At 51.4% G+C, this 27612-nt stretch overlaps 1 protein-coding gene and 1 long non-coding RNA gene across 6 annotated transcripts; one reads left to right on the top strand and one right to left on the bottom strand.

Annotated features, from left to right (window-relative positions):
* Positions 1-2548, top strand: LOC148002349 (uncharacterized). Its single transcript, XR_015634863.1, has 2 exons — positions 1-1409; positions 1468-2548. It is a non-coding gene; the product is annotated as an uncharacterized LOC148002349 (long non-coding RNA).
* Suds3 (SIN3A corepressor complex component SDS3) lies at positions 1596-23586 on the bottom strand. 5 transcript variants are annotated; one of them, NM_001431820.1, is made up of 14 exons: positions 23337-23586; positions 20599-20668; positions 17924-17979; positions 16544-16615; positions 15698-15717; positions 14308-14464; positions 9824-9919; positions 8922-8983; positions 8752-8773; positions 8422-8589; positions 7923-8028; positions 4542-4626; positions 2869-2954; positions 1596-2779 (listed from the first exon to the last, which is right to left on the bottom strand). In NM_001431820.1, exons 1-14 carry the CDS (start codon positions 23476-23478, stop codon positions 2755-2757), a joined length of 1167 nt encoding a protein of 388 aa, NP_001418749.1. In that variant the 5' UTR covers positions 23479-23586; the 3' UTR covers positions 1596-2754. The 5 variants fall into 5 exon arrangements, with proteins under 5 accessions (NP_001418749.1, NP_001418750.1, NP_001418751.1 ...); NM_001431821.1 differs by lacking the exon at positions 8422-8589 and adding an exon at positions 15869-15931 and having other exon boundaries at positions 1596-2954; NM_001431822.1 differs by lacking the exon at positions 8422-8589.
* Between the last annotated feature and the right edge of the window lie 4026 nt (positions 23587-27612).

The following is a 27612-nucleotide window of genomic DNA, read 5'->3' as shown; positions in this document are numbered from 1 at the left end:
CAGAGCTGGGGACCGAACCCAGGGCCTTGCGCATCCTAGGCAAGTGCTCTACCACTGAGCTAAATCCCCAACCCCGAGAAGCAAGATTCTTAAATAAGGAGATTACCTACTAAAAACTTACAAAAAAAAAAAAAAAAACCCATAAAAGTTAAAGAAAAAAATGAGAAACAGAAAATACTGTAAAAAGAATCCACCCCTCTCCAATTAGCTTAAGAAATCGAATCAATCATATCTATAAACTCCTTTTTGCTTTTCTCTAAAGATTTACTTATTATGTGTGGAGTTCTGCCTAAGTGTAGGCTTGCACAGCAGAAGAGGGCATCAGATCCCATCACAGAGGGTTGTGAGCCACCATGTGGTTGCTGGGAATTGAACTCAGGACCTCTGGAAGAGCAGTCAGTGCTCTTAACCACTGAGCCATCTCTCCAGCCCTCCTCCTTACTTTTAAAAAAGCCATCCAGTCCTGCACAGGGGACCTACAGAATAGGTTGTTTAACCTGAAGATAAGCATCTGGGGTCTTCCATGGACCTAGTTAGAAGTTTGGAGAGCTCCATCACAATGGTGGTCCGACAGCCACGAACTATTTGGATTCAGTGGAAGACACTGAATACACTCTTTTTGGTTACGGTTCTGGAAATCTGTCTGGAGGGTGTCAGGAGGGCACTGGCTCAAGAAGAGTGGAGAGACGACACGCAGACTCCCACGACCAAAGTTGGACACTGTGGACTTGTGGCCAGCTAATACCTGAAGAAGACACTCTGACATACCACACAGCACGGCTGTGGCATCCGAGCTGCCTGGGGACGGCTGGATTCCCGTTCACCTGCAGCCACCAGGCTGAAGGCTGGTCTCCCATTCCTCCATCTGCTCCCTCTTGAAGCCTCTGCCCCCCACTGAAGGACCTCTGTCCACAAATGGAGCCCTACACAAACAACCGAAGTGCAGATAGATAGTTCACCTCAAGGAGGACTAAGAAACTCAGTGCTCTGGGATCCAGAATGTTAAGTTTTCAAGGCTGTATCTCAAGTCCCCGACCAGTCTCACTGTCACAAAAGAGGTTTCTTAGGACACTGGGAAAGTAGTGCAGGTCAAAGTCATGTCTGAGCATGACCTAGGGTGACCTCTCAAGTTACAGAAGGCAGAGGTGCCTGCATCCCAGTCCTCACGTCACTTCACCAAAGTACAGTGTGGTGACCAGGCATGGCAGAGGGACAGCTGGCTACCGCCTCACCCCACCCCGATGGGAGCACAGCCTCTCATGATGAAAACACTTCCACATGCAGCACTGGACCGCAGGGAAGGCAAGGAAGGTCAAAGCCAAGTAAAATGTCCTAACACCCTTGGTGACAAACACCAACTACATCTAAACAAGTTTCATCATGGGAGCTCCCAGCAAGAGTTCACTGAGGTGAGCATGAAGGAGTGGGGTTCACTGCAGTGAGCACTTAAGAGTGGGGTTCACTGAGGTGAGCATGAAGGAGTGGGGTTCACTGTACAGAAGCTTACAGTGTGGGGATCCCTGCAGTTCGTGTGGTGACAGTGGGGTGGATGGACGGTAAGAGGCAGAGAAGAAACAGACCACTTGGCAACATAATTCATAAACATCATCGTTTATCCTGTTTTCTTAAAAATCCAATGGGAGAGTGGCTATAAATAAACAATGGTTCTGTACAGTCTTCCGTGGGACACCAGGGGGCAACACGGATGGAGTCCGAGGGGCTAAGAGCAAGACAAGGTGTGGACAGTCTACTGATAGCCCAGAGGTGGTGATAGGCACTCTGGTCCGCTTCGTTTCCCATGGCATGCTGGCAGCTAGAGCGTGAGGAGTCCTCTGCCCAGCCGCACCAGTCCTTTCTCCAATGGCCGGCCCAGGGGGCAAGAGGGCCAAGGCAGGGGGCTTCGCTGGGGCTCAAGCAGCACACAGAGGTGGTGGCTGCAGCTTTGACAGAGCTCTCCTTGTCACTGACACGGGACAAACCTCAGGGGAGGTTGGGGGTTCCATGGTGTTGAACAGCCCAGCATCACGGTGGGTCCAGCTCAGGAGTGAGGCACGGACCACACATGGGGCACCCACTCTGCCACCCCACTTACCGAGAACCCACACCACAGTGGGGCACACGATAAATACTTGCAGCCATTGGGAGCTAGAGAGAGGAGTTACAGACACAAACTTCTGAAATGGCCACTTCTTCCACCCTGAACAGGGACTGGGGTGTGTAAATAAATCGTGTTTGCTGGAGACTGTTCGCAGTGGTGACTCCAGCCTGCGGTGAACATGCCACGCCCCTCCCCCAGCCCCGTCCGCTGGTTGCGGTATCCAGAGTGAAGCCAGTCAGCGGAGTAGCAGCCCAAGGCAGATGAGATGTTCTGTGTCATTTATTTCTCCAAGAAAAGCAGAGTCAGGAGAACTCTCCTGCCCCACGCTTCTGGGCCCAAGGTAGGAAGCAGGCACACGATCTGCCAATCAGATTCAGGCAGGAAAGCACACCCGATGCTCTTCAGAGACCTAGAGATAATTGTTAAAAACAGCTTCCCTTCAAACTCCAAGGAGGTCGGAAAAAGGATCAAGTATAAACAAAACAGGACAAGAGTGGAATACAAGGAAGGTGGTGACCCCGGACTCCGAAAGCAAGAGTCTCTGGTGACCGAGTTCTGGAAGAGGCGGAGCAGGACAGAGCGGACAGAGATGGAGGTGGCGGCCACGTGAGCGCCCTGAAGACTCCACAGTGCTCTCCATGTCCCAGGCCAAGGAGCTAGTCCCGGTAAGTTAAGAATTTTCTATTAAGAAGAAAACAAAACAAAAATAAAAACCACTCCAGAAAAGGGGTCAAGGGAAGAGGAAGCACGTAGAAAGTCAAGCCGCTGACCGCCGGCGGATCACGAAGAGCCCGCGCTGCAGCTGGCCCAGGTAGATCCGCATCTTGGTGCTGTCGCTGGTCTTCCTCACCCAGATCTGCGGGGACAAGACAGGGAGAGTGAGAGAGACAACCCTGTGGGATTCAGTACCTCTCACAGTACCTCTCCTCCTCACTGGGCTTTGCACAGCGTAATTAAATGGCCTGAAGCAAGGTTTGAGCCAAGCACACAGGGCCCTCACAGGACTCTGCAGAGAGGGCCCCTCCCCACTCAGGCTTCAGGCTTTTCCTCTCAGTCTCCCTTCGCTTCTAGTGTGAGTAATGAGTGACTGGGAAATATAAGGGGAGCACGTAGCTTAACCTGGAAGGAGCGGACTCCCGAGCGTGAAGCTGAGCCTCCTCTGGACCACTTACACAGAAAACTGACCCTGAGTGGGTCGCCCTCCCACTGGCCCACCAGCCAAACGTACCCACAAAGGCCAAGCAGCTCCAGAGTATGTGGCAATGGGTTTGAACATGGGCTGGAACACCCCCAAGGACTGAGGCTACCCCACCATCACCAGGTGCAGAGCTCTGACTCCCTGAGGCTTCGTCCCTTTGGGAGCCCCTGGGCACCACCATTGGGTCACTGGACCACACTGGCGCTCTTATGACAGAATGCGATGGTCTTCATTAGTTTGCAGAGGCCTGTGTGCTCTGCAGAGCAGCCCATCGCACAATCACAAACCCCCCCTGGCTGGGGGCCACCATGTCTTTCTGGTGGACCCTGGCATGGCTCTGGCTTAGAGGAAACTCTCATAAACTCAGCCCAAGAAAGAACGGCATTCCTGCCTCTGCCGCTGTCCCCAACTGCCAAGCAAGCTATCGCTTGCAAACTGGTTGCATTTGAGAGCATTTTCAATTCAGGAAGCTGAGAGAATTCCAGAGACTTAAGTTATTTCATAATCCAGTTTCATTAGATTTACCGTGCGCTGGCACAAACCACTCACAGAAAAGAGACACATAAAAATCAATTTCTCTGCAGACATTTGTGACTGAAAAAAGATCAAGCCAACGCAGCTAAGAAAGTTCCAGACTTTTTGAAACTTCTAATGGTGTGAGACCCTGCTGACATCTTCCTAGTGAGGGGGCCAGCAGGAGCCCTAGGGCGGCCCCAGCACCCTCGGGTAGCACAGGAGCAGCTTTAATTCACTGAGAAATGCCTGGCAGCTTGGCATTCTGAGGCACAGCAGGGCGGGTCGGACTGGAAACAGTCAACAGTGAGGAGGCCAGCGACACAGCACCCACCTACTGAGAACTTCCTGGTGCTGGGCCATGTGCCCCACTAGTCCTCACAGACAAGTCAGTCTGTGCGAATGTAGGGAGTGGAGTGTGCACCACAGACAAGCGCAGTCAGTGTGCAGCCACTAGAGGGCACCAGAGTGCTCACTCATCTTCTGCTCTCTCCTGCCCAGCGGCTCCCAAATCCAGAGCTGCACAGGAGAGCACTGTGGCCCCAGAGCACACGGAGCTGCAGGGCCTGGCTCAGGCAGGCAGAGGTTCAAGGGTGCTGCTGACAGTTTCCCCCCACAGTGCTCACCCACCCCACAGGAGACAGGACCCCACCGTACTTTTTTTGTCAAGTCTGTTGTACTTTCAACACTTCTCAGAGCCATTTGCTTACAGGGAGGAGACTGGACGCTTACCTCATTGGCTCCTACTGAGCTGATCACACAGCTCAGTTTCTGGTTGTCCTTAGACTCCAGGTAGATGGCCTGGCTCTTGTGGTACCTGCCAAAACCAGGACACAAACAAAAATATCAGGATGGAGGGAGGGGCAAGGAAAAAAACAAAAAAACCACCACAGTGACAGAACTCAGGAGTCTCAGCAGCACACAACCCAGGACAGCATGGGCTTCGGAAGGCAGGCAGGCAGACAGAGAGACAGGCAGGCAGGCTTCCACCCCAACACTGGGTGTCATCAATCATTGTTTCTTTGAGACAGGGTCTCTCACTCAACCTGGAACTCTCTGACTCTGCTAGACCGATAGCAGGTGAGCCCCTGGGTCCTTCTGCCATAGCCCCCTGCACCCAGCACCAGTGATACACGTGCCGACATGCCCTTTGACATGGGTGCAGGGGGTGCAAACCCAGCTCCTCATGCTCGCGCTTCTGACCGTGCATCCTCCAGCTTCAATGAGCACACGTCTTTATTCAGAGAAAGCTCCCTCTGACCCATGGCAAGACAGTTCAGACAGGGAACCCAGCACCACAAGCTAGGTCCAAAAGAGGGATGTGGAGTGGGGAGAAAGCAACTCAATTCTACCTACTACCACAACTCCTTATATTAGCACATAAAAAAAAAAAAAAAAAACCAAAAAAAAAAAAAAAAACCAACAACTTCATTTCCCAAAACCTGACCCACTCCAGAGCTCTAGAGTCTCGAGGGAACCCAATGTCATGAAAACAGGCCCCACAGTCAGGTGACAGCGAGAAGGGTCAATCTGCTCAGCAACGGGGACTCCATCTCTGGCCACATTTGCAGCTCCAGACTTAAGGGGGCAAGGACAGGAGAGGAAGAGAGAAAACACACACACACACACACACACACACACACACACACACACACACACACAGTGTCGCCTTCAGCTAGCTATTTTAAAATCTCAGCCCTCTCCAGAGTGTCTTCTATGAGGGGTCTTTACTGTCCACCAAAACATAAGGCAAACTGAAAACCGAACTAAATGGCATGGGGAAGGAGGGGACGGAGGAGGTGGAGGTAGGATAAGCTGGACCACGCCAGGATGGAGCCCTAGCCCACACGGTCCTGCTGTCGCCATTATAGCCCCTAGGAAATACGCTTTGTACCCCACCTCTACAAGACAGGACTCAAAAGCCGAGTCTGCTGAACGGACAACAGAGGAAGTTTCCAGAGACAAAGGAACAAAAGCAGGGCTGGGGGGCCTGACAAGGACAGGCTAGTTCTGGGCAGGGGAGGGCAGGGCAGGAATTCTCAGGCCCCTGCAATGAGAACAGGTCAGGGCGGGGCAGGGCGGGGCGAGGCAGGCCCAGCCGCCAAGGCCTCTGTAGGACTGACTCCAGAGCATTAGACCAGGAAAGAAAATGTGTGTGTGTAACAGCACAAAAAACAGCTTCAAAACTCAGCAAAGAGGCAAATGTCTGGGAGACACGTCTTTTGGACCCGCTCTGCTCACAATGAGGAACTCGGGGAGTTCTGACACTTCAAACCAGAATCCTGCGCTGAGAGGAACAGATGCCAGCCATTGTGGCTTCCTCTTTAAAAAAAAAATTTTTTTTTTTACTATATTTTTCTCTGCAAAACATTTCATAGTCTCAGGACCAAGTCCAGAAAGATAGAGAATGGAGGCCACAGGAGAATGGAGACACAGTTACAAAATGAACACCATCTGAAATATCACACTGGCTGGAAAGCTCACAGAGCCATAGAACCGTTCGCCATAAATCTTGCCATTCCCAAAGGCCATTCTCACATGCAGGCCTGATCTTTAAAGGTTATTTGGTTTTCATTATTACAAACATTTTTTTAAATCTCACTTTGCCCCTAGTGTTAAGCAGCTAGGGCCTGCCACCTAGTGGTGGCACCTGACCTACGTAACAATCAACAAGCAAGACCAAGAGAGAACACCCATTGACCTGCAGGGAGGCCAGAGAAGAGTCTCCTCTGACTGCAGCGGACTGACAGACACCAAAACAGGTAGAGACCGGTTAAAGCCCAACTCAATCTCTCTGCTTCTGATGGAACATGGAAGATCCACAGCCCAGGTTCAGCCAACGGGAAAAAAATGTCTGTATTATCAGAATAAGCCCCACATGTCAAAGTGATATCAATTCTGGGAATCTGACAATTAAACCACAGATCATATTTACACAACATCTGTTCCATAGTTGACAGAAGAAACACAGTGTGTGTGAGACAGACAGACAGACAGACAGACAGACAGACAGAGGAGTCAGAGGCAATGATCTGCCCAGGCCCTGCCTCCTCACCAGCTCCAGGATTAGCTTTTATGCACACACTGCAGTTTGAGCATCGATTGTGGATTTGAGGTCCTGGGACCCACCATGGACCGTGAGAGAGGACCAGACATGCCAGGTGACAGACCAACATGTGACTACGACTACCATCAACTCGCAAGGCCACTGAAACAGGAGCTGTCACAAAGCCGTTACAAATGGAAGACAGAAACTCCCTATAGTGGCCCACGCCTCCCCCACACAGCCAACTGAACATCAGGGCGAGCCATGTGCACGTACGGCACCTGCCTGCACAGGATGTCCAACAGCAGCCATGGACATCGGGGCTAAAGGACCACTGAAAAGATGGCAGGAGTGGTGTACTACCTGGGTTGTCTAACCAGTGTTTGTTGAATGAATAAATGAGCTTCTCGAGTTCCTGCCTATTACTTCCAACGAAAGTCACAGGCAACCAGAACGGCTCATCTACGAGTTTTAGGATATAATCTCCCAACTACACTACACCCTGAGAGCAACAGGACTGTCTAAGAAAAGGTACCGCCGTCGGGTGAAAAGCATCTACCCCATGAGAGCCGTGTGGCGCTGAGAACACCCACTCGGCTTACCTCCAACCTGCTTAGATCACAAAACCCTTTCTTCCTGTCACCTTTAACATAGGAGGGGGTGGAGAAGGCCATATACCCTGTCATGGCTAGACGGGGACAGCCTGTAAACTCTAGCGTGGAGACAGCAACATGATACAGAAAGCTCCACAGGGCATGCTTGGAGAAACACTGCTCTCAGTGGCCTCCCGAGGCATCCACCAGCTGGCCCTTAGTCTTCAAGCAGAAGCTCACCAAAGGCTCCGAGTCTGGGCCAGAGCCCAGCACTGGGCCCGAGTCTCAGCACCACCAAAAGAAACTAAACTAATGTCCAAAGAGCTAAGCCGAGAAAACAGAGACAACATCGGCTCACCCGGCCCAACCCTCCCAACAGCCCTGCTGACACCGCTATGAGCTGTCCACACGCCTCACAACTTACCATCGCTCTTCCGAGACGGCTGTGAGCCGCACATGCTCCTCGTGACTTACCATCTCTTATCATAATACAGTTTGCCATCTTCTATCCGCGCCTCAAATCTCTGTGCTGGAGACTCTGCAGGTGTGGCAGGCAAGTGTTCAGGAGAGGATGGGGAGGCTGGAGGAATTAGAGACGCCAAGATGACAAGCAGACAAGTGAACCTGGCCTGAGCAAGGGGCTCAGCGATGCCACGCAGGAACTGATACACCAGTGAGGCCACAGCCCTGACCAACAAGTCCTTCAGTTAGTTATGGAGCCAAAGTCACTGTGCTGCCTGGGTTGGGTGCAGTGGCTATCCACAGGGGCCTCTGGCTATCCACGGGGGCCATTAGTGCTGACTGCATCAGTCTCTGTAACCTGGTGGCCCCTCACTGCCAGGTTAACATGTTGATTCTAAACTCAGTGTGGTCACCAAATCAGCATAGCTCAGTGAAATATTCTGAGTGTTTCAAGGGTGTATGGCCTACTAATGAGGACTAGGAACAGCCAGGGGGCCTAACCTGACCAGACCTTCACAGACCAGTAATGCCAGGGCTGAGCTCCAGAAAGCCCAGGACACTGAAATTTCCGATGGATTCAAGAGTGGAACTGAAAATGGTCCTGAACCTAGTGTCCGCCCGACACCCACACAGAAGGAGCCTCCAAGAGCCAAGCGAAGGTCTCCTTTACAGTAGAGTCCTAAGGAAAAGACAGAATGGCTGGCTTTAAAGAGACAGCACAGAAGAGACGGGTTTATGATTTCCTGTCCTCCTCATGACTTCTTGTGATTCACTCCTGGAAACCACACACCTGCTTTCCCAATGACAGGGGACAAAGACTGGCAATGTCATCGGCACTCACCTGGTCTCTTGGGTGACTTAAGCTGTAGGAAGAATAACAACAAAAAGGTCTCAGAGAAAATCATCTTACAAGCAACTTAAAGCATCAGAGGTGTCACGGTGACTTTAACAAGTGACAGGGACTTAAGTCACATGTGAGCTTTCAAGTACGTCAGAAACATCCCACTGTACCTTGTTCAGTGTTCTCAGATCTTCCATGATCTGCTCGTCTGTCAACAAGTAGTTTAGCTGAGGTGCTGAGAGTTAAAGAACATGTGCATCGCATGGCTTCCAAGGAAAGGCACACAACGCCCCGACGTTTTGGGACTGGAGAGGCCCAGGCCACACAGAGGCTGTCCTCAAGGTAAGAACTCTCCTCTTTAAAACGCTGACTCTCGTGCTAAAAGTCATCAGGCATAGGGAAGAACTCAACATGCCTCTCGCTCGGACAAACTGCTCTGAGGGGAAGGGAATTAGATGTCAGCAGTGGTGGGAACACAGGACAGTAAGGGGACAATTTCATCTCAGGGTTGAAAGCACTGAAGCTTTCCAGACATAGAGGGAAACTCTAGTCTCACAGGGGCTTAATTGTGCTGCGAAGGTGAGAGGGCCTGGAGCTTGTCCTCGGCTGGAGGCACACAAAGTACAGCCCACTCTGGCCCACCGGCCATGTCTATGGGTACACAGCATCTTTCCATAAACGCCTTACCTACTTGTGGCCAGTTCACAGCCCAGCAGTACAGAGGCAGGTACCTGGTGGGCCCGGGCAGTCTGCAGCCCAGTACTATAGTCGGATAACTGGTGGACACAGCTGTCCCTCAATTTACATATCTCATTGTAAGTTGCCCTGAGCTCTAAGGGAGTGTGAAAACAAGGCTGTTTCTAAAAGAGTTCCTTTCTATGTAACTTCTCTGGAAACCTCTCCAATAAAAAGCAATAGCTGAAGACTCCAGGGCAAAACGGCCACCCGACCCGTGGGTTTCCATATGCTTTCCCGACCAGTGCTGGCACTGCTCTGTGAGATCCCGCCCTGTCTACTCTATCAAGCCAGCAAGCACAGGATTACACCATTCAAGCTTGGCACAAGTGGATATCAGGAGCTGGTTTTCTCCTCTTGTCTGGAATGGGGACAGGATCGTTTGGTCGCCTCCGTAATTTTCTGGTCATGATGGGTTTCACTTCCATAGAATCTGTGTCAAGAACAGGAATGAATCGATCCAACGGCCCCTGAAGCCAGCTGGAGTCCAGGCAGATTAAGAACGTTTGTCCCACGGACACCCCATCACAGCTGTATGACCAGCAAGCTCAGTCTATGCGAGACCCTGGACGCCCAGGCCAGGCTGCAGGCCCTGTGCTTACCTGAGTCAGGCTGGCTGAGCACCCATAGTCACAGGCTATGGGACTGAAAAGAGGCTGCGGATCAGGCAGGCACCTCATGTCTGCTGCTTCCACAGAGGCTGGGGGCTGAAGCCCAGGGGCATAGAAAACCCTTTTAAAGGCAACTGACCCCAAGCCCTTTGTAGCTACCTGAGGTCAAGACTGATACACCAAAGACTGGGAATGGGGCTGCCTTTCATTCTGGATTTCTCTACATGAGGTTCGGTAGATGGACTCCACACAGGGTAGCCTCTCCTCCCCCAGCAGTGGCCACTCAGATATGCTCTCCCCAGGGCGGTGGGCAAACCTGTCACCCAAGCCTGCCCCTGCCTGCAGGTTTACTTTCAACACCAGCAAGTCCTGCTCTTGAGAGCTTCAAACATCCACTTCCTCTGAGTCTGGCCAGGGAGCCCCAGAGCTCAACTGGGGCAGCATAGAATCGAACTCCCAGGTCTGACGCCCAGACAGATGACAACACTGGAGAAGACATCTGAGCAGGACATGTAACCTCCAAACAGTTGATCCAACTGCCTTGCATTAGACATCTGGTTTCTGTGAGACAGGCACTACCTAGAATCCCACTGGATCATCTAGTTCCTGTCCATCCATTCATCAGGAAGTCTACCCAATGGGAACCCCAGGCAGTGCGGGCCTGTCTGAAAGGATAGAAGACAGGGCAAGTGCTAGGTAGTCTACAGCACCCCTGGCAACATTATTCCACAGGAACAGGCTTTGTTCTGTACTCCTAGGCTGCTCTCTCACTTCCTGCCCCTCCCCAGCTCCAGCTCAAACTTCCCTTTACCGTATTTTAAACATAAAGCAAGTTCATCCACCTCTCTCCTGAAGTGGAATCTAAGAGAGTGAGCTAACCCCAGAGCAGAGGCAGAAAGACTGGCTGGGACACAGGGGTTGGAGAAGGAGGTCATTACGATGAGACAGCAGTGACTGTAGTCAACTAGATAACACTGAGTATGTCAGAACAGTCTGTGGGTCTGAGACTGTCAGTGTCTCCACTAGGCAATGGCAAATAAAGTGGGGAGACGGCTCAGTGGGTGAGGATGTGACCTAGCGACAGAGCACTTGCCTTGTAAGGACCTGGGTTCTTCTCCCACCCAGTTCTTGAGATGAAAAAACTTACTATTTGTTTAGCTATTGGGGTAAAAATAACAGCAATAGTTTGAAGCACACGGTTCGTTTGAGGCTTGCAGCTGATGGAGTGCAGACACAGGGCCCCGCTGGACACGCAGCCTCCCTATCTGTCTCCAGCAGGCGGGCAGGCTCACCCATGCTGCCACAATCACACGGAGGGGAGTGCAGGGGATGAAGCCAGCCCCAGGTGTATAGAGGCCATGCTGGGAACACAGCCTGACCCCCAAGAGAACAAAGTTGCCCAGGACGAGGAGCCCACCCACCCCAGGTCAGGTCACCTCTCTCCTTCTCTCCGCAGACCTTTCTGGGCGGTGTTTCCCTGACTTCCCCTTTCATTGGAGCATTAGGCGCTGCCCCATACAGCCACACTACAACAATCCTATCAGATCTTCACCTCACCTTAAACCTGGAAAGTCTGGGAACAGACCAGCCAGCAATCCAACCTTCCTGACTCAGTGGAGTGGAAGGAGCTGGTCTAATCCAGTTAGAACAGACCGACTGGCTTCAGTACTAGCTAGATCCTTGGGGGACTTGGGGCTAACTTCTGAGTCGACTCTGCCACTTTTAAACCTGAAAATGACACCCAAATCAAGCAAAGCTATGCAAGCGAAGGTCGCTATGCCTGCAGGTGCCAGGGGTGTGCTCTGTGCCCGCCATCCCTCCAGACTATACCACCCCTCAGCAGGGAGTCGACCCTCCGAGGAAAGAGGCCTGTGAGCCTTCAGGGGCCCCTGACCTCACAGGAGACTGTGGATTTCTGCCTCAACATTATGACCGCTCATGGTATTTCTTTTTTTTTCTTTAATTAACTTGAGTATTTCTTATATACATTTCGAGTGTTATTTCCTTTCCCAGTTTCCAGGCAAACATCCCCCTCCCCCCTCCCCTTCTTTATGGGTGTTCCCCTCCCCATCCTCCCCCTCTTGCCGCCCTCCCCACAACAATCTAGTTCACTGGGGGTTCAGTCTTAGCAGGACCCAGGGCTTCCCCTTGCTCATGGTATTTCTTAAAGGAAATCCATGGATTTTACTGGGATCAAGAGTAGCTCCCAACAGGGCCTGTGGGTGGGAGGACAACCTAGTGTGCAAATGTCCCGGCAACAACAAAAGTCAATCAGCAGCAAAACGTCCGACTAGTCAAAGGAAAGGCAAATTAAAAATGATCGAGCCAGGGCTGCAAAGGTGGCTCAGCCTCAGGAGCGCCTGCGCCTGCAGAGGCCCCTGGTTCAGTGTCCTGCCCTCCTCAGGCAAACTCAGGACCGCCCATAATGCCAGCTCCAAATCAAAGCGGAGGCAAACAAAACAGGTGGCATAAGCATGTGCAGACACAAGCGCACACGCACGCATGCTCACAAACACACACACAGCACAAAGATAAATCTTGAAAAAAAAGGGAGGGGGCAATGCTCTTGACGCCTTGAAGGGCATGAGGTCTGCCTGGTTATCTGGGTCCCTTATAACTCTGGCCTCAACATCAAAGACTCACATCAGCTCACTCTGCTTACTCGAGAGGGGCCCAACAGCAGTGGGACGGGCCAGCCAGACCCTGAGCAGTCCCCAGGTGACCTGACTCTGCATGAGGCCATTTTAAGACATTGTTTATGTGGACAGAGCTGGATGCAGCCAGCCATTGTCCTTCTGGCTTCAGTGCTTCCCTCCCGCCCTCCATGCATGGCCAGAGCTCTCCACACTGAGGTACCAAATGGACGGCTTTAAACGCTGTCATCTGCTTCACTGCCGTACAAACGATTGCCCTGTCTTTGTCTTTTCTGCCTCCTGTCTCAGTCCAGAAGCTGGCTATGAAACCACCTGGCTAGGGCCTGATGCTTGTCAGTAACTAGGACACCGGAGCACACACAGGCGAGCATGTCCTTCCCCAAAGACAGCAGGAGAGCTATAACCGGCGGGATTTCCCACTAACTTAATGGCAGCTCCCAAACAGCTGGAGGCTCCGGCAGAGCGATGAGGTGTCAGTGCCAGCCACAAAACCATCAAGAAAACTGCACGTGGGTCAAACAGGTGGGGGGACTGGTGCCTGAGTGCAGCACCACGGAAATAGAAACAGCGCTGACGGGTAAGGAGGCAGCCTGAAGGCGCTACCCCAACACCCACCTCATGTTTCTGAGCTGTACTCGTTCATGCCCAAGCTCTCCCCTACTCCACCTCACCAGACCCTGCCTCATTGTCACTGGGGGACCTGTGGAGGGCACTCAGTCCGCGTCGATGGGATGGCCAAGCTGGTCCACAGTGCAGACACCAAGGGACCTGTGGGCTGCAGCTGTCTACTTTGGGATTTAAAGTCAAGATTTCCATGAAAATATAGATGTCCTACCAAGCCTTGTTAAAATCAGCTATCCTATCCGGAGCCCCAGAGCCTTCTGGGTAGACGAAAAAGACAAAGTGTGGGGGCGCAGAGGAACACGCCACCTGTGTAGCCATGTGGCCAACTCAGTGCTCACTTGCAATGAGGACCCTGCCAAGTTCCGAAATGGCCGGTTCCTGCCAATGCTCGGAAGAGTTGGCCATGCTGCTCCCCCAGACCTGTCTGTAACCTGCTGAGCTCCCTTGACATCAATTCCCAGCTGCTAGGGAGGAACCGGACTCTAGAGAGACAGATGGTGCGGGAGACTTCTAAGCCTCACTGCCCTGAAGGAACCGCTGGCTCTGAGCCTCACAGCACTGCCTGGGGGAAGAGGCACAGCCGCCTCCCTCAAGATGTCACAGAGCAGCACCCTTTTCTAATTGTAAAGACAGCCATCTCCAGGTGGCCCTGCTGAGAGACTCGCTGACGAGGAGCCAGTTAAGGCAGGCCAGCCTGAGTGCGCAATTGAACAGCAGCAGCCTGCAGGCGTCCGCCTGTCACGGGACACCGCAGGCACGCAGTCTGACCCTTCTACAGGGAGAAGCTAAGCACCTGCCTCGGTCCCCAGTTGGTGCGGGTGGGGGTGAAATGCTGGCCTTGTCAGGAAGCCAGCTCTATCACCATGCCCTGCGGCGGGCGTGAGAGGAGTGACAAGGGCAGGCCCAAGGCCCAGGTCAGGGGGCTTCTGTACCTCCGGTGAGCTCCATCGTGAGCTTCTCATTCTCAATCATCTTCTTCTTCTCCTCGAGCTCGGCAATCAGGTTCTCCTTCAGCTCTACCTTCTTGTCCTCAAACTCTTTCACAGCCGCCTTCTTCTCCTTAATGTAATTCCTTTCCACCTGCTCCGTCTGGCCGAGATAGAGATGCGGCTAGGGTGGGGTGGCCGTGGGGAGCAGAGAAAGCCTGACGACGCTTCATTTCACCCACACAGACCCATGGGGTCAGGGGTCTTGGGGACAATCCCAGCAGGTCCCCAAACCCAGCCATGTAACAGCACTTGCTTCCATGGCACTGTCCTGCCACCCTGCCCGCTCCTCTCCCCCGTGAGTCTGCTGAGGCTATAACATCAAACAGAGCTCGAGTCTCTCTGAGAGAGCTAGGGAGGTGTTCCTTCAGGAAGGACACCATTTCAAGTGAAAACAGCCCATTCCAGGCGAAGTTTCTGCATTCAAAACTAATTACACGACACTGTAGCCAGACGGCGTGCGATTATGTCTGACCCGTAAAAACAAAAGCAGCTACGAACCACTCACCAGGCACCTGAACCCTCCAGCACTCAAGCAGCAAACTTAAGCTATTAATAAAGAGCTGCCTGAAAGCCCACCTGTGAGACCTCACACTGTCCTGGGTGATGGCTGCGCGTGTACTGGAACACAGGCTCTGCCTGGCCGGCATGCACCAAACTAATCTTAGTAAAACGCCTTCCAGTAACTTGAATCTGACAAACCAAAAAGCACCTTTTATGTCCCACTGGCCGCAAGGGCAGCCCATCATTCAAGAACTAGGCCCTTGTCTCAGTACCGCAGCACAGAAACTGTCCATGACATGAAAGGAAATGCTGACCCGTGAAGCCCAAACACAGGCAGACCAGTGGGCCAACTCAAGAGACCGGGCTCCAGGGAACCACTAGCAAAGCACCAGAGACTCCGGAGACAAATGGTCATGACGTGAGGTAAAGGTCAATGGTCAGACAGCGGCTAGCGAGATGGGTTAGCAGGGAGCTCAGTGCACCTCTAAAGGACCTGAGTCTGGTCCCAGTGCCCACACTGGGTGGCTCTCAACTGCCTGTAACTCCAGCTTCAGGGGATCCAGCACCCTCTTCTGGCCTCCAGAGGCACACACATACATTTTAAATTAAAAGAAAGAAACAGCGAGGGGTAGCATCTTGACCCAACGTGGTCAGGAGGGACTGCACAACATCCTGAGTGCGTGGAAGATCTGAGCAGGCATTAAGCATCCCTAACCAAGTGAGCTGTGGTGACATTCCCAAACTGTCCACTTGCTAACAGAAGGCAAGGCCAGCGGACCAAGAGTTAGACTGTCCAAGAAGCCTGCAAATGCAAAGGACCCTGGGTACTTACTTCTAGCTGGAGGAAGAGTTCTGAAAGAGAGAAAAGCACAGTTAAGATTCGCCAGCCACCATCTTTCTAGATAGGGTGTCAGGATTCACCGAGAGGCTCGGGCAGTTCTACCCCACCAGCCTGACAAAATGCTCTCAGGCCCACCCAGTAGGACACAAGGCAGTCAGTCACCTCGGAGGCAGAGTCCACACGAAGGCTTTCTAAGCAGGCTATATACATGACAAGGCAGACTCCCTAGAGGATGGGGGGGGAGTCTGGGCTCAGCTGGGATTTAACTCTGGTTCTTCTCTCAAATTCCAGATCCAAGGCAGCTGCCTTCCTGAGGCCTTCACCGACAGAACCAAGTTCATCAAGCTCTACTCTAAGCTATCTCAGTGCCTACTGAGGGCCAGCAACTATTAACTGCTTTCCTGAGTGATAGCTGGTCTTGGTTGTCAACTTGGCTTCACCTGACATCGCATTGCTCAAAGTGCCAATGTGCACAAATGCTTAAGCACCCTGAACAAACTCTGTGTATAGCAGACCAGTGGCAGGCACTTCATGCTGCTAAGTGCTCATAATAAATGGAGGCCAATACAAAGCCACACCCCTCATCTCGGGTACAGACTGAGCTAATCAAGGCAGGATGGACTCCAGCCTCCTCCACCAAGTGAACAGGGAGGAGCAGCCCAGACACCCTGCCGCCTGGAGGACGGAGAACAGCTTTCTGTAACAGCAGCCTGGGCTCACCTCTTCCCTCGCCTTTCTCCCAGGGGGAGGACGGTTTGGGTATGTTATGGGTTTGCACGCTCTCTGCTGGGACAGGTAGAAAGCATGGAGGTGTTGGACCTGAGCTGCAGCACCAACCTGCATTCCGGATCCTCTCTCTGTACTGCTGGTCCAGCTTCTTCATCCTCTTCTGATATTCCTGTAACGTACCTATGGACACACAGGACACAGTGACTCGGGGGCTCAGCCCACTTTGCACACTTCCCTCTCCTCAGTCACTTTCTAGCACTGGAGCCACCCAGAGAGCTATACAGGGAGAGACAGCACCAGACCATGTGGCGCTTCCTCCTCCTTCCACAGGACCTCGGGCCAGGACACCAGGTGACGCTGAGCACCGGGCCCTATGGTCTAAGACAATGAGCCCCAATCTCCTGGAGAAGGCTCATCCTCTTGCAGTGAGATCTAGGTCAAAACTATCCAAGAGAGCTTTGTATGGTGGTGGAAAACTCTACCTATGTAATACCAATACAGTAGCCGAGTAGGAGCTATGTTAGCACTGAAAATTAATCAGTAAATTTGAGGAACCCAATCACTTATTCAATTCAACACGACTCAGGTGTGTGGCTCAGGGCAGTCAGATGGTGCAGGTACAGATCCTGAAACCCTGCTTGTTCACCTTCCCTAAGGCAGCTGTCATGAGTCCCCATCTGTAGGAAGCGCTTGCTGGCACGGTAACTGACAGAGTACCAGGGCCCAGGAGCGCCCCGCCCAGCAAGGAGGCACAGGCCACCGCTCAGCTCCCATCCCTTCTTCCTTCACTTTGAGGATGATGCAAGAGATGGGACATGCCCCAAAGTCACATTATTTAGAGAACAGTGACACTGGGTTGCAAGATCTTGGAGAGCTAACTCTAGGTCTCAGGCTCTAGACTGTAGAGGCCACCATATTTGGAAGACACAGCCACTTACAATTTACCATGAAGAGAGAGTGCTGTGGTGAGGCATAGGCTTGGCTCAGGAAGAGAGAAAACTTGACTCCTTTCACAACAATGCCCCTTCCTTTCTTTCTTAGAAATGTTTTCCCATGTGCATGTGTGCATGCCTGTGCGGGCATCTGGAGGTCAGAGGACATCTTTTGGAGTGAGTTCTCCTACAATGTGAACTGTGGGCACCACACTCAGGTCATGAGGCTTGGCAGCAAGTTCCTTTACTCACTGAGCCATCTTGTCAACCCACAACATCCTCTTAAAACAGACAATGTCTATCTTAGGCATGGTGGTCTCCTATCTATGCCCCAAGCCCCCAAGGGAAACTTCGAGAGTGTGTTCCTTACTGAAAACAGTGAGATATGAAGATCAGGAACTCACTCTTTGGTAAGAGACAGCAGACCATGTACAGATGACTGAAACAGACCAGCACCCCTCACCCGCACTCCCAGTCAGAAGTGAAGCTCGCAGACTTCAGTGACTTGCAGCAGAGGCGCTGCGGAGCCGGGGGGGGGGGGGGGGGGAACACCTACCTTCCTGCAGCTGCTGCAGCTGCCTCTTCAGAGAGGCCAGTTTGTCCTGGTACATCCTGCAAGAGAGGACGGACTCAGCTCACAGGTAGGAGCAGGCTGTCCTGGAGATGCAATCGTGGTCTTCAGGGCAGAGAAGGAGAACCAGGCTGAAGAGGTTTGAGGTAAAGGGATCACAAGGTGACACAGCCCTGCACTCCTGAAGTGTGCCCATCCCTGTGAAGCTGTGAGAACTTCACAGAGAGAGAGCAGCAGGCACTAGTGAACCCCTACAGTACAAGGTAAGCAAGAGCAGACCAAGATCAGCAAAGGGGCTGAGCAGACGGGGTAAGAACATTTGCGCCAGCCTTGACGTCTGAGGTCCACCTCGGGGACCAGCAGCATGGTGTCGTCTGACATAAGGTGCAGCACCCTACAACCCCCTTAATGCACAAGAATACACAGAAACATGTTTTCCAAAGGGACTGTGAATGGTGGGATAGTGTGCCTTAGCAAATCTTCTCTACAGACAGCGCAGCTATGTAAGGGCCAGGTCACGTGAGAGCCACTACCTTTATAGGATCTGAAAAAATAACGCCGATCCAGGCTCAAAAGTTAAATGCAGGATGGATCTGCAGCCCCACTGGGCGAGGACACAGCTCGCTAAGCAATGTGGCCAGTTCACACCTCTCACACTAGGGGTCACAGGCAACCACACACACACCAGCAAGAGCGTCGGGTGTGAGGCCGGGAATATCCTACCTGGGGCAATACTTAGGCTTCTACATGGAAAACCCCCAGTTCCTCAGTGGCAACAACAAAGGTCTGAGAGACCTTTCACTCCTCACAAAGCCCGACAGACACACAGACCCCTCCCTTCAGAACAGCAAGAGGCCCATGAGCCCGCCCGACTGCTCTCTGAGGGTCGGCCCTAATGCACAACTCAGGGTCCCCACAGGACAGTTTTCATCACAGTGGCTGTGTAGCTTAGTGTAAAGGAGGCACAGTAATCAAAGGCTTGGCTCTAAGACTGCTGCTGATCGGGGCTGGATCTAGAGAAGGCTCAGGGGTTATGGGCACTGGCTGCTCTTGGGGAGGACCTGGGTTCGATTCCAGTTCCAATGTGGCAGCTGACAGCAGTCTGTAACTCCAGTTCCAGGAGGTCCAACGCCTTCTTCTGGCCTCTGAGGGTATTGCACACGTGGTACATAGAACACACAGGCAAAATACCCACGCATATAAAAAAAAAAAATAAAAAGATCTTAATTTAAAAACAAAAACAAAACTCTGTTTTCGAAACATGGCAAAGACAGGAGAGGACGTTGTCTGAGAAGTCTGCGGAACACAGGGCCTCATCCCCACCACACAGACGGAGTAAGCAATTCTAAGTCTCTGTTGAAAGGTAATACTTATGGTGGGGACCAGATCCACTGACATCACATCCCCGGAAGAGTCTGTGAGAACAAGTCTCAAGCAGCCAGACTCACCAGTAAAAAGCTGGCAATGTAGAGAGACCAGGCAGAGTTTCAGGTGCAGCGGACTGCACACATGAATTGTTAATGTGACCTTGCACTGGCAGCGGTCACACCTGGTTGAGTTGCTCTTTTGGGTTGAAGATGACAGATGCTAGAGAGATGGCCATGCACATTTGAAAGGAGAAGCCAGAGGGATGAAATGGGGACCACAGGTTAGGAGCACAAGAGTTCAAAACCAAGAGCCTCAGAAGAGATCCCGTCACCACTTCCTGAAAACTGGGCGTGGAGCCTCACTATGCAGCACTTGGGACGAACCAGCAAGACGGAGGTGAGTTCAAGGCAGCCTCAGGGGACGAAATGATTTCCAGACGAGCCTGAACCTCTGAGTGATGCCCTATCTGGAACACAACCCACACGACCAGGGCACAAATCAGGCAGCGGGTGGGTCACAGCGCACGCACCTGAAGTGCAGCTACTTGGAAGGCTGGCGTAGGAGGACGCCTGGAACCCAAGTTTGATACCAGTCCGGCAACAAGACAAGACTCTGGATTTGTTTGGTGGTTGATGGTTTGTTTCTCTTTAAAAAATTAAGAACCAGATGGTGGCAGTGCACACGCTTAATCCTAGTGCTTGGGAGACAGAGGCTGGCAAATCTCTGAGTTCAAGGCTAGCCTCATCTAAGGAGCAAGTTCCATGACAGTCAGGACTAGTCAGAGAAACCCCATCTCAAAAAAAATAAGTAAATAAAAATAAAAAAGCCAGGCGTGTTAATCTTCTGTGAACTGGAGGCTAGGCTAGTCTCAAAACAACCCCCCACTTCCCTCAGAAAAGTCAGGGACTTAGCTTCTCTGGGCACACATTACTATGGCTCAAGACAGAGGAAGGGCTTTCCTGAGCATGTGTGAGAGTAAACAGTGTGGCAGGAAGGGGGCGGCTGCCTGCTCCCTCAATTCCCAGGACACTCGGGACACCCACATATGGCCTACAGTATAGGAGGGGGCTGGGGGCCTGCACAACAACCCTTTTCCTGGGTTCCAGGGTTCACAGCAATTCTAATGGCCTCACAGCCCCACCCCACCATTCCATCACAGCTCCTGCTAGCCCAGCCTCAGGAGAGGGAAATTATAGAAACACCTGAGCTTTGCAAGCACTGAGGTCAGAAGGAGTCTCTGAGAAGACCAAACAGCCTGTGTACTCCAGGGAAAAGGCACGAGGGCTACTTACTGTTCCTTCATCTCCACGTAGTCTTCCTCATCGTGCTTAGCCAGGTCGGTCTCACTGGCATCCTCAGTGTCTGGGTGAAACGAGGGGAGAAGCGGGCAGTTATGATTTGGTTCACAGACTTGGCATCCATCGTGACAGCACAGGCATTGTGACAGCACAATTTACAGGCTTCTGGGAGAAGAATGAGTTTCTATCCAATATGGGCCTACCTGAACCTACTACTAAAAAAGTGTGTGTGTGTGTGTGTGTGTGTGTGTGTGTGTGTGTGTGCGCGCGCGCACATGTTTAAAACTAAAGAGAAATGCCATTCCAACTTGGGGTTATGCTGAGAATGCACTTCATATGACGCACAGTGAGAAAAGAGTCGGACACACCAGTCAGTCGGATAGAGGCACATGCCCATCCCATCCCATGTTACATGTTGCACATGCCCACACCATCCCATGTTAATGTTGCACACATGACCATCCCATCCCATGTTACATGTTGCACATGCCCATTCCATCACATGTTACATGTATCCAGTGAAAAGAAGACCATCCCACAACAAATTCAGTTCTAATAACCAAACCGATTTCCAAGTTAACAGGTTTAAAAAAAAAAAATACAGGAGACAGGGCAAGATACTTTTTGTTAAATGTTTCAAAACCTTGTATTTAGATAAATTTTAACAAGGGACCTGGAGGTATGGCTTAATAGTTTGTGGAGGATAGCGGATGGCTTATAATGTCCTGGAACTCCAGTTCCCGGCCGGGGATCTGGCGCCCTCTATTGGCTTCAAAGGGCACCTGTACACGTGGTGCCCATGAACTCATACAGACACATATACACGCACATAAAAACTAATGAGTTAAAAACAATTTCAATTATTTTTATTTTGTTCTATGTGTATGAGTGATTTGTCTCTCTGTAGATCACCCCTGAATGCCTGGTACCCACAGAAGTCAGGTGATGGCTAGAGCTGTAGTTATAGATACAAGTGTAACTTTAATTCACCCATGGCTTTTGTCATCTCTGAGGTTTACTGTCCCCTTACTGTACATCTAATCTAGGCCTAGAATGTTCTTCAGTCTCTGAGGCTCACTGCTGGATAAGCTCGCCCTTTCTTGTTCTTCCTGAGCTCTGGCTCTGAGCTCTGCTCTTCTGACTCAAACTCCTCACCAGCTGACTGGTTTTAATCTGGCTTCAATCCGTTTCTTAGTGAATGGCTGCTTGGCCTCATTCTAACGTTGGCAATATCTTCATTCATCTCCTTCTCATTCTCTGCCTTGTTCTTTCTCTTCAACCTGTCTCCGTAAAACTGTCCCAGTCAAACTGCCCCCTTCTTTTCTTCCCCTCTGCGCTGCTCTCTTAAGTAGACTTTTTCCTTTCGTCTGAGAGCTGATTAGACCCTATTCTGTCAAATCTTTCTCTGATCGCCACTTTGGCACTCAATTAGACACCACTTTCAAACAGGGGTGCTTCCTTCCACAAACTGACTTTGCCTTCATTGTTTGGGATTAAAAGTATTACTAAGGGCGTGTCTGTATTCCAGCCACAGGGATTAAAATTGTATGCTAAGGCTGAGCCACACCACAACTAAAAACAAGGTTTTTTCCACAATAAAATAACACAATCTCGGGGTTCGCAGTGTGATCGAATATCCTGCAACATATAGACAGTTGTGAGCCATTGAAACCTGGACCCTCAGACAAAATCTGTAAGTGTTCTCAACTGCTGAGCCATATATATATATACATATATATTTAACATATATATTTATTTAAATATATATATTTAATACACATATAGATTTAAACTGGTCTTAAGCAACTAACTGAACTGGATCCAAGGCCTGAAGGGGATCAATTTTGTGTTCACTGTACCCCCTTGTGGTCGTTCAAAGAAGTGCATCTTTCACATTGAAAAATCCCTAGTTAAACCTTGCTTTTCACTATAGTTAAACCAAATGCACTCAGTCCCTTCAACTTTCTACTCTGCAAGAGCTGCTGCGTTCTGAAAGGCTGTAGCAGACCCAAGTCTCCACAAAGCCACCTCCTTTCCTCCGCGGCACTTTCACTAAGGTCCTGTCTAGAGCCAGCCAACTCTGTTACTAGGCACTTGAGAGACTAAGATCCTCCTCGCAATCGAGGTAGCTTTTGCTTCTTAAAACCCGACTTTGTGTCTACCTATACAAAGGCTTCCCTTTGCCCCTTGCCCCTTGCCCTTCTGCTTCTGGCTTCTCCTCCACCTAGCTAGCTCCTTCCTCAATCCCTCTGGGTGTCCCCCTCACACTCGCCAAAGAGTAAACAAGGTCCAGGTCGAGACCTGAGGCTGGAGGAGCGATAACGCAAATGCAAACTACTCGGGACTGAAAACAAATACCGACCTCCCCTTTGGTCCACTTCACAGTGGCGAGGCGGATTCCATTTAACCCCTACACCTAGGAAGTGAGGACTCCATGCTACTCCGCAGGAGGTGGGTAAACAAGACAGCTTTAAGGTCACAAAGCTGGGAGAGGTGCCGGCCAAATGAATACTTACATCTGCCAGATTCCAGGTCCCCAAGTGCAGCTAGAGGCGTTAAAGATTTTGAGCAGAGGAGCTGGGAGCGAAGAAGCCAAGACGGGCATCACTCGACCCAAGTGCGGAAATGAGACACTGGGCTGGGGACCGTCTCAAAGGGATCCCTAGCTCTCAAGAGCTCTGGCGACCTCTGACCCCCGCCCCACAGCCCCTGGGCCCCGATCCCCTCCGCACCTTCGTCGGACTCTCGGCCCCGGCAGCTGCGCTCGTCGTCCTCGACGCTCTCCAGCTCCTCGTCGTCCTCGGGGTAGTACTCCGGGGCCGGCGGCGCTGCAGCCGGAGCGGGCGCCGGAGCCAGCAGCCCCGCGGCGCTCATGTCGCCGCCTCGGGCCGCAGCGGAGCGTGTCCCGCGGAGATCGCGGCCGCCTGGCTGCGCCCCGGACAGCCCCCACCTCGCGCAGCCGGAGCCTCGGACACCCGGTCTGCCTCGGCGCCGAGCTCCGCCCCCGGCGCCCGCGCTGGGCAACGGGGGCCTCGCGCACCGGGCTACTTCCGGGTCGTAGGCTGCCCGGTGACAGCCTGATCCAGCCGTCCTCGAGGGAGTGGCGGAGACGCCGGGCTCCACGTTCTCTGACACAGCAGCGTCGTCATCGCTGTCTTATGAATCCTCAATCGGCCACGGGGGAGGGGCGAAGGCAGGGGTCTCTGGGGTCAGGCATATCCATGGGCAGCCGTGCCCGCAGTCAGGACCCGGAGGTTGGGAGGACACTTCCGGAAACGGCCACCAGGCGGCGCCTGGAGTCAAAACTAAAGTGTATCGATGCGACCTGATGGGCGGAGGCTTTGCAAAGCCCTGTCTAGGTAGCATGGTCTGATTCAAGCAGGTGAATGACATAAACTGTCCCCGTGGTGGGCTTGGAAGCCTGGACAGCCGGAGTGTGTGGGACACAGAAAATGGGATGCATGGTTGCGCCCCTGTCTTAATGGGGGCTTTATTAAAAATTACAATAAAGGCAACTTGCTCCCATTTCATCCGCGGGTCGGGTCATTCACCCTAGGCCTTGCCAGTGCTTTCTTTTGAATAGATGTATTGGGTAAGCTGTTCTCCCGATTTTACAAATGAACAAAAGAGTTACCATGCTCTTTTCAAAAAAAGAAAACGGTGGTATCAGTTTAGAATCTCAGATGCAGACTGTCCAAGGGAGAGCCATCTTGTGTTTCCTCGAACATGATTTTTTAAGGTATTCTGACCTAAAACACTAACTTGCTAATCTGCTAATTTTCACGTAAATAAATAGAGCATTTCCCTACGGCAACTACATTGGCTTACATTCAGAAGCCAACTCTGGGCGAAGTGGACTTTAGTCCCAGCACTAGGGAGGCAGAGGCAGGCTGAGTTCAAGGCCAGCCTGGTTTACAATGCGAGTTCCAGGACAGTCAGGGATACACAGAGAAACCCTGTCTGGAAAACAAGCAAAAAAAAAAAAAAAAAAAAAAAAGCCATGAAACTAAGTTTCTCCATGTGTTAATTTGCATAGCCCTGTACTCCCCATCCCCAGAAGAGGAACACAGTGTTACAGTTTTGCTTAGAGGAGGAGAAGGGGAAGGAGGAGGACCAAGAGGAGGACGAGGAGGAGGTGGACGAGGAGGAGGAGACCGAGGAGGAGGAGGAGACCTATGGGTTCTACCTAGTGGCTCAGGACTATAATCCTAGGCAGACAGAGCAAGATCAAGGCTTGCCTGGGTCTCAGAATGAGTTCGAGGCCAGACAGTTTAGTGAGACCCAAGTTTGAAAAAAAAAAGGAGGGCTCTGGATGCATATGGGTGGGTAGGGCACTTGCCTGGCATGCTGGAGACCCTAGCTTCTGTCCCTAATTGGAGAGGCAGGGAAGATGTGCCCAGAGGAACCCAATCCAGTTAACTCAAATCTTCACAGAAAACAGAACAAGCATCAAGGCTGAGCAGATAGGAACACAGGGGAGGACGGGGTGGGACCAAGGACAGTGTTCTGCTTCTCACAGCCTCTGGGATCAAATGTATTTCCACACTGGCCCCCAGAGAGACATCTAAGAATGAGAACATTCGTTCTGGGTCCCATTTATTTTGACATTTCCTATTTGCTACCTTGTTTTAATTAAAACTTGGCTCTCCTTGTAAGGGAGAGTTCCTCTGTGTGAAATGCAAGAATGTCCAGAATGTAAGACCAGGATGGCTTTTCCAGCAGTTCAGGGATCTGAAACCCCTTCTCTACAAGAGTCCTTCCAGCCCAGCCTCAGCTGTCTCTTCTCCAAAGGATGAGGTCACCTTCCTGTGTGTGCTTGGACGTGTGTGTGTGTGTGTGTGTGTGTAAGCTGTTGAATCGCATGTAAACTATTTGCACTCCACCACCATGTGGGATAACAGCTCCCAATTGGTAATACTATTCATAAAGCAACAAAGACAATGGGTATCATTGTTTTGAACTCAGAATCCATTGATACAATGAAACGAAAGAGTTGGGTTTGTTACTAAATAGTTGCAAGAAGCTGGGCCCCTTTCACTGTAATCTTGTTTGTGTTTAAGTGTTATTTCTGTCTCCCTGATTACAGACAGCCAGGGTTAATATTCGTGCCTTTCTGTTTCGCACCGGTTACAGAGACACAAACAGTTGGATGATGACAATTTGCTTCCATGAAGACTGTAGAGCTGGCCCAAGGAGTAGGTTCCTAAGTGCTCCTTAGCGAAGAGGGAAGATCGACTTTTCAAAATCCCTCCTGACTTTGGGCTCCACCAAATTTCATCATGGCCTGTAAAACCTAAGTGTCCTTCAAAATCAAGTTTCGCTCCTTAAAGTCCTCCACCACTTCTCCCAAATAGGGTACTCAGTCAGACCACCCGGATGAAGTTTGATATGCAAACAACGTTTAGGATGCAAATTGCTGGAGGATACAGGAGGGGGGGGCACAAGCGAGCAGTTTTTTTTTTTTGTTTTGTTTTTGTTTTTTTTTTTTTTTACATGTTTGAGTCTCTAGGTTCAATCCCCAGTACGTTTAAAAGAAAAAAAAAAAAAAAAAAATAGGCAGCAGCAAGGCAGGGGCAAGCAGATCCCTATGAGCCCAAGGCCAACGGATCCCTACAGAGAGTTCTAGGCCAGTAGGCTATCCTGGGCTACATAATGAGAGCCAATCATATCTCAATTATATCTCCGAAAGATAGATAGATAGATAGATAGATAGATAGACAGACAGACAGACAGACAGATTTTTTTTTTTTTTTTTTGGAGCTGGGGACCGAACCCAGGGCTTTGCGCTTGCTAGGCAAGCGCTCTACCATTGAGCTAAATCCCCAACCCCAGATAGATATTTTTGAAGTAGAGCGTTGACTAGGAGTTGAATGTCTACGTCCAATGAGACTGACGGTGAAAATGTGTCCCTGCAGAAAACTGCTTTGAGCTTTCACGGTCAACTGAAACAACCTAGCCATTTCCACAAAAATATAAGACAGGTCCTGGTGTACTTTAATCTCTGGCAAGCACTATGTTTCAGCGTGGCTTAGGATACAGCCAGGTTATTGCAGGTTGCAGTTGGGGTCAAAGCTCACCAGCCTTCGCCTTTTCCGCCTTTGGGTTATTAAAGCCTGTGGCCCTGAAAGATTAAGTTGGATATGTTTGCTGGAGTTTTGCCAAAGCCCACGTGGTCCCCCTAGACCCAACTCCTCGTCTAACAGTTGTAGTCAAAACTCACAAAATGAGTATTTCTTTTTTTTCACCCTTTCTTTCTTTCTTTCTTTCGTTCTTTCTTTGTATCTTTCTTTTTTTTTTTTTAACTTGACTATTGAGACAAGGTCTAGCCAGATACCCCAGACTGGGTTCAAACTTGAGGCGACCTTCCTGCCTCTGCCTACAGAGTATTGGTATTCACATGGCATCCACTTTAAAATGTGCCCAGACCCCGTTAAGCACTTAGCTGGGTCCACACTTTTTGTTTTTCTCTAGCAGTAAACTGAGGTCCACTGAACGCAAAGCAAGGAAACGCAATTCCCCGGTCTGCGAGCAGGAAATATTGACAAGCGCCAGGCGGAAAGTGTCCCTTAAGGATGACCAGGAGCTGTGAAAAATCCAGCAAGAGACCCGGTCGACCTCACGAGCTCTCCCAAGGTGGTCTCCCAAGACAAGCCAAGGCGTGAGGAAAATAGCCACGAACTTTGACCCTGGCGCAGCACAAACAAGGCTGACCGCGCCCGAAGAGAGCCACCCGTAACCCAAGTGCAGAGAGCTTCCGCGATAGAGAAAGCCCCGCCCATTTAGCGCCGCCCACAGTCAGCTCCGCCAATCCCCTGGATCCATCGACCGCTCTGGTTTCTCAGGCAAGAGTAATCGAACGCCTATATGCGGCCTGGACCCGGAGAGCGGCGATCAGGGAAGGTCAGTAGAGAGCCTATCAGAGCATGGCTGTGGGCGGAGTCGGTGGGCGGGGTCGAGTGGGGGCGGGGCGCGCTCCGCGCAGTCGGGTGCGATTGGTCACCCCTGGCG

The sequence above is a fragment of the Rattus norvegicus genome, chromosome 12 (genome assembly GCF_021556685.1).
Source record: "Rattus norvegicus strain SHRSP/BbbUtx chromosome 12, alternate assembly SHRSP_T2T, whole genome shotgun sequence".
NCBI classification, from domain to species: domain Eukaryota; kingdom Metazoa; phylum Chordata; class Mammalia; order Rodentia; family Muridae; genus Rattus; species Rattus norvegicus.
The sequence above is the reverse complement of the archived record's forward strand: the minus strand, read 5'-3'. Positions and strand labels throughout refer to the sequence as shown.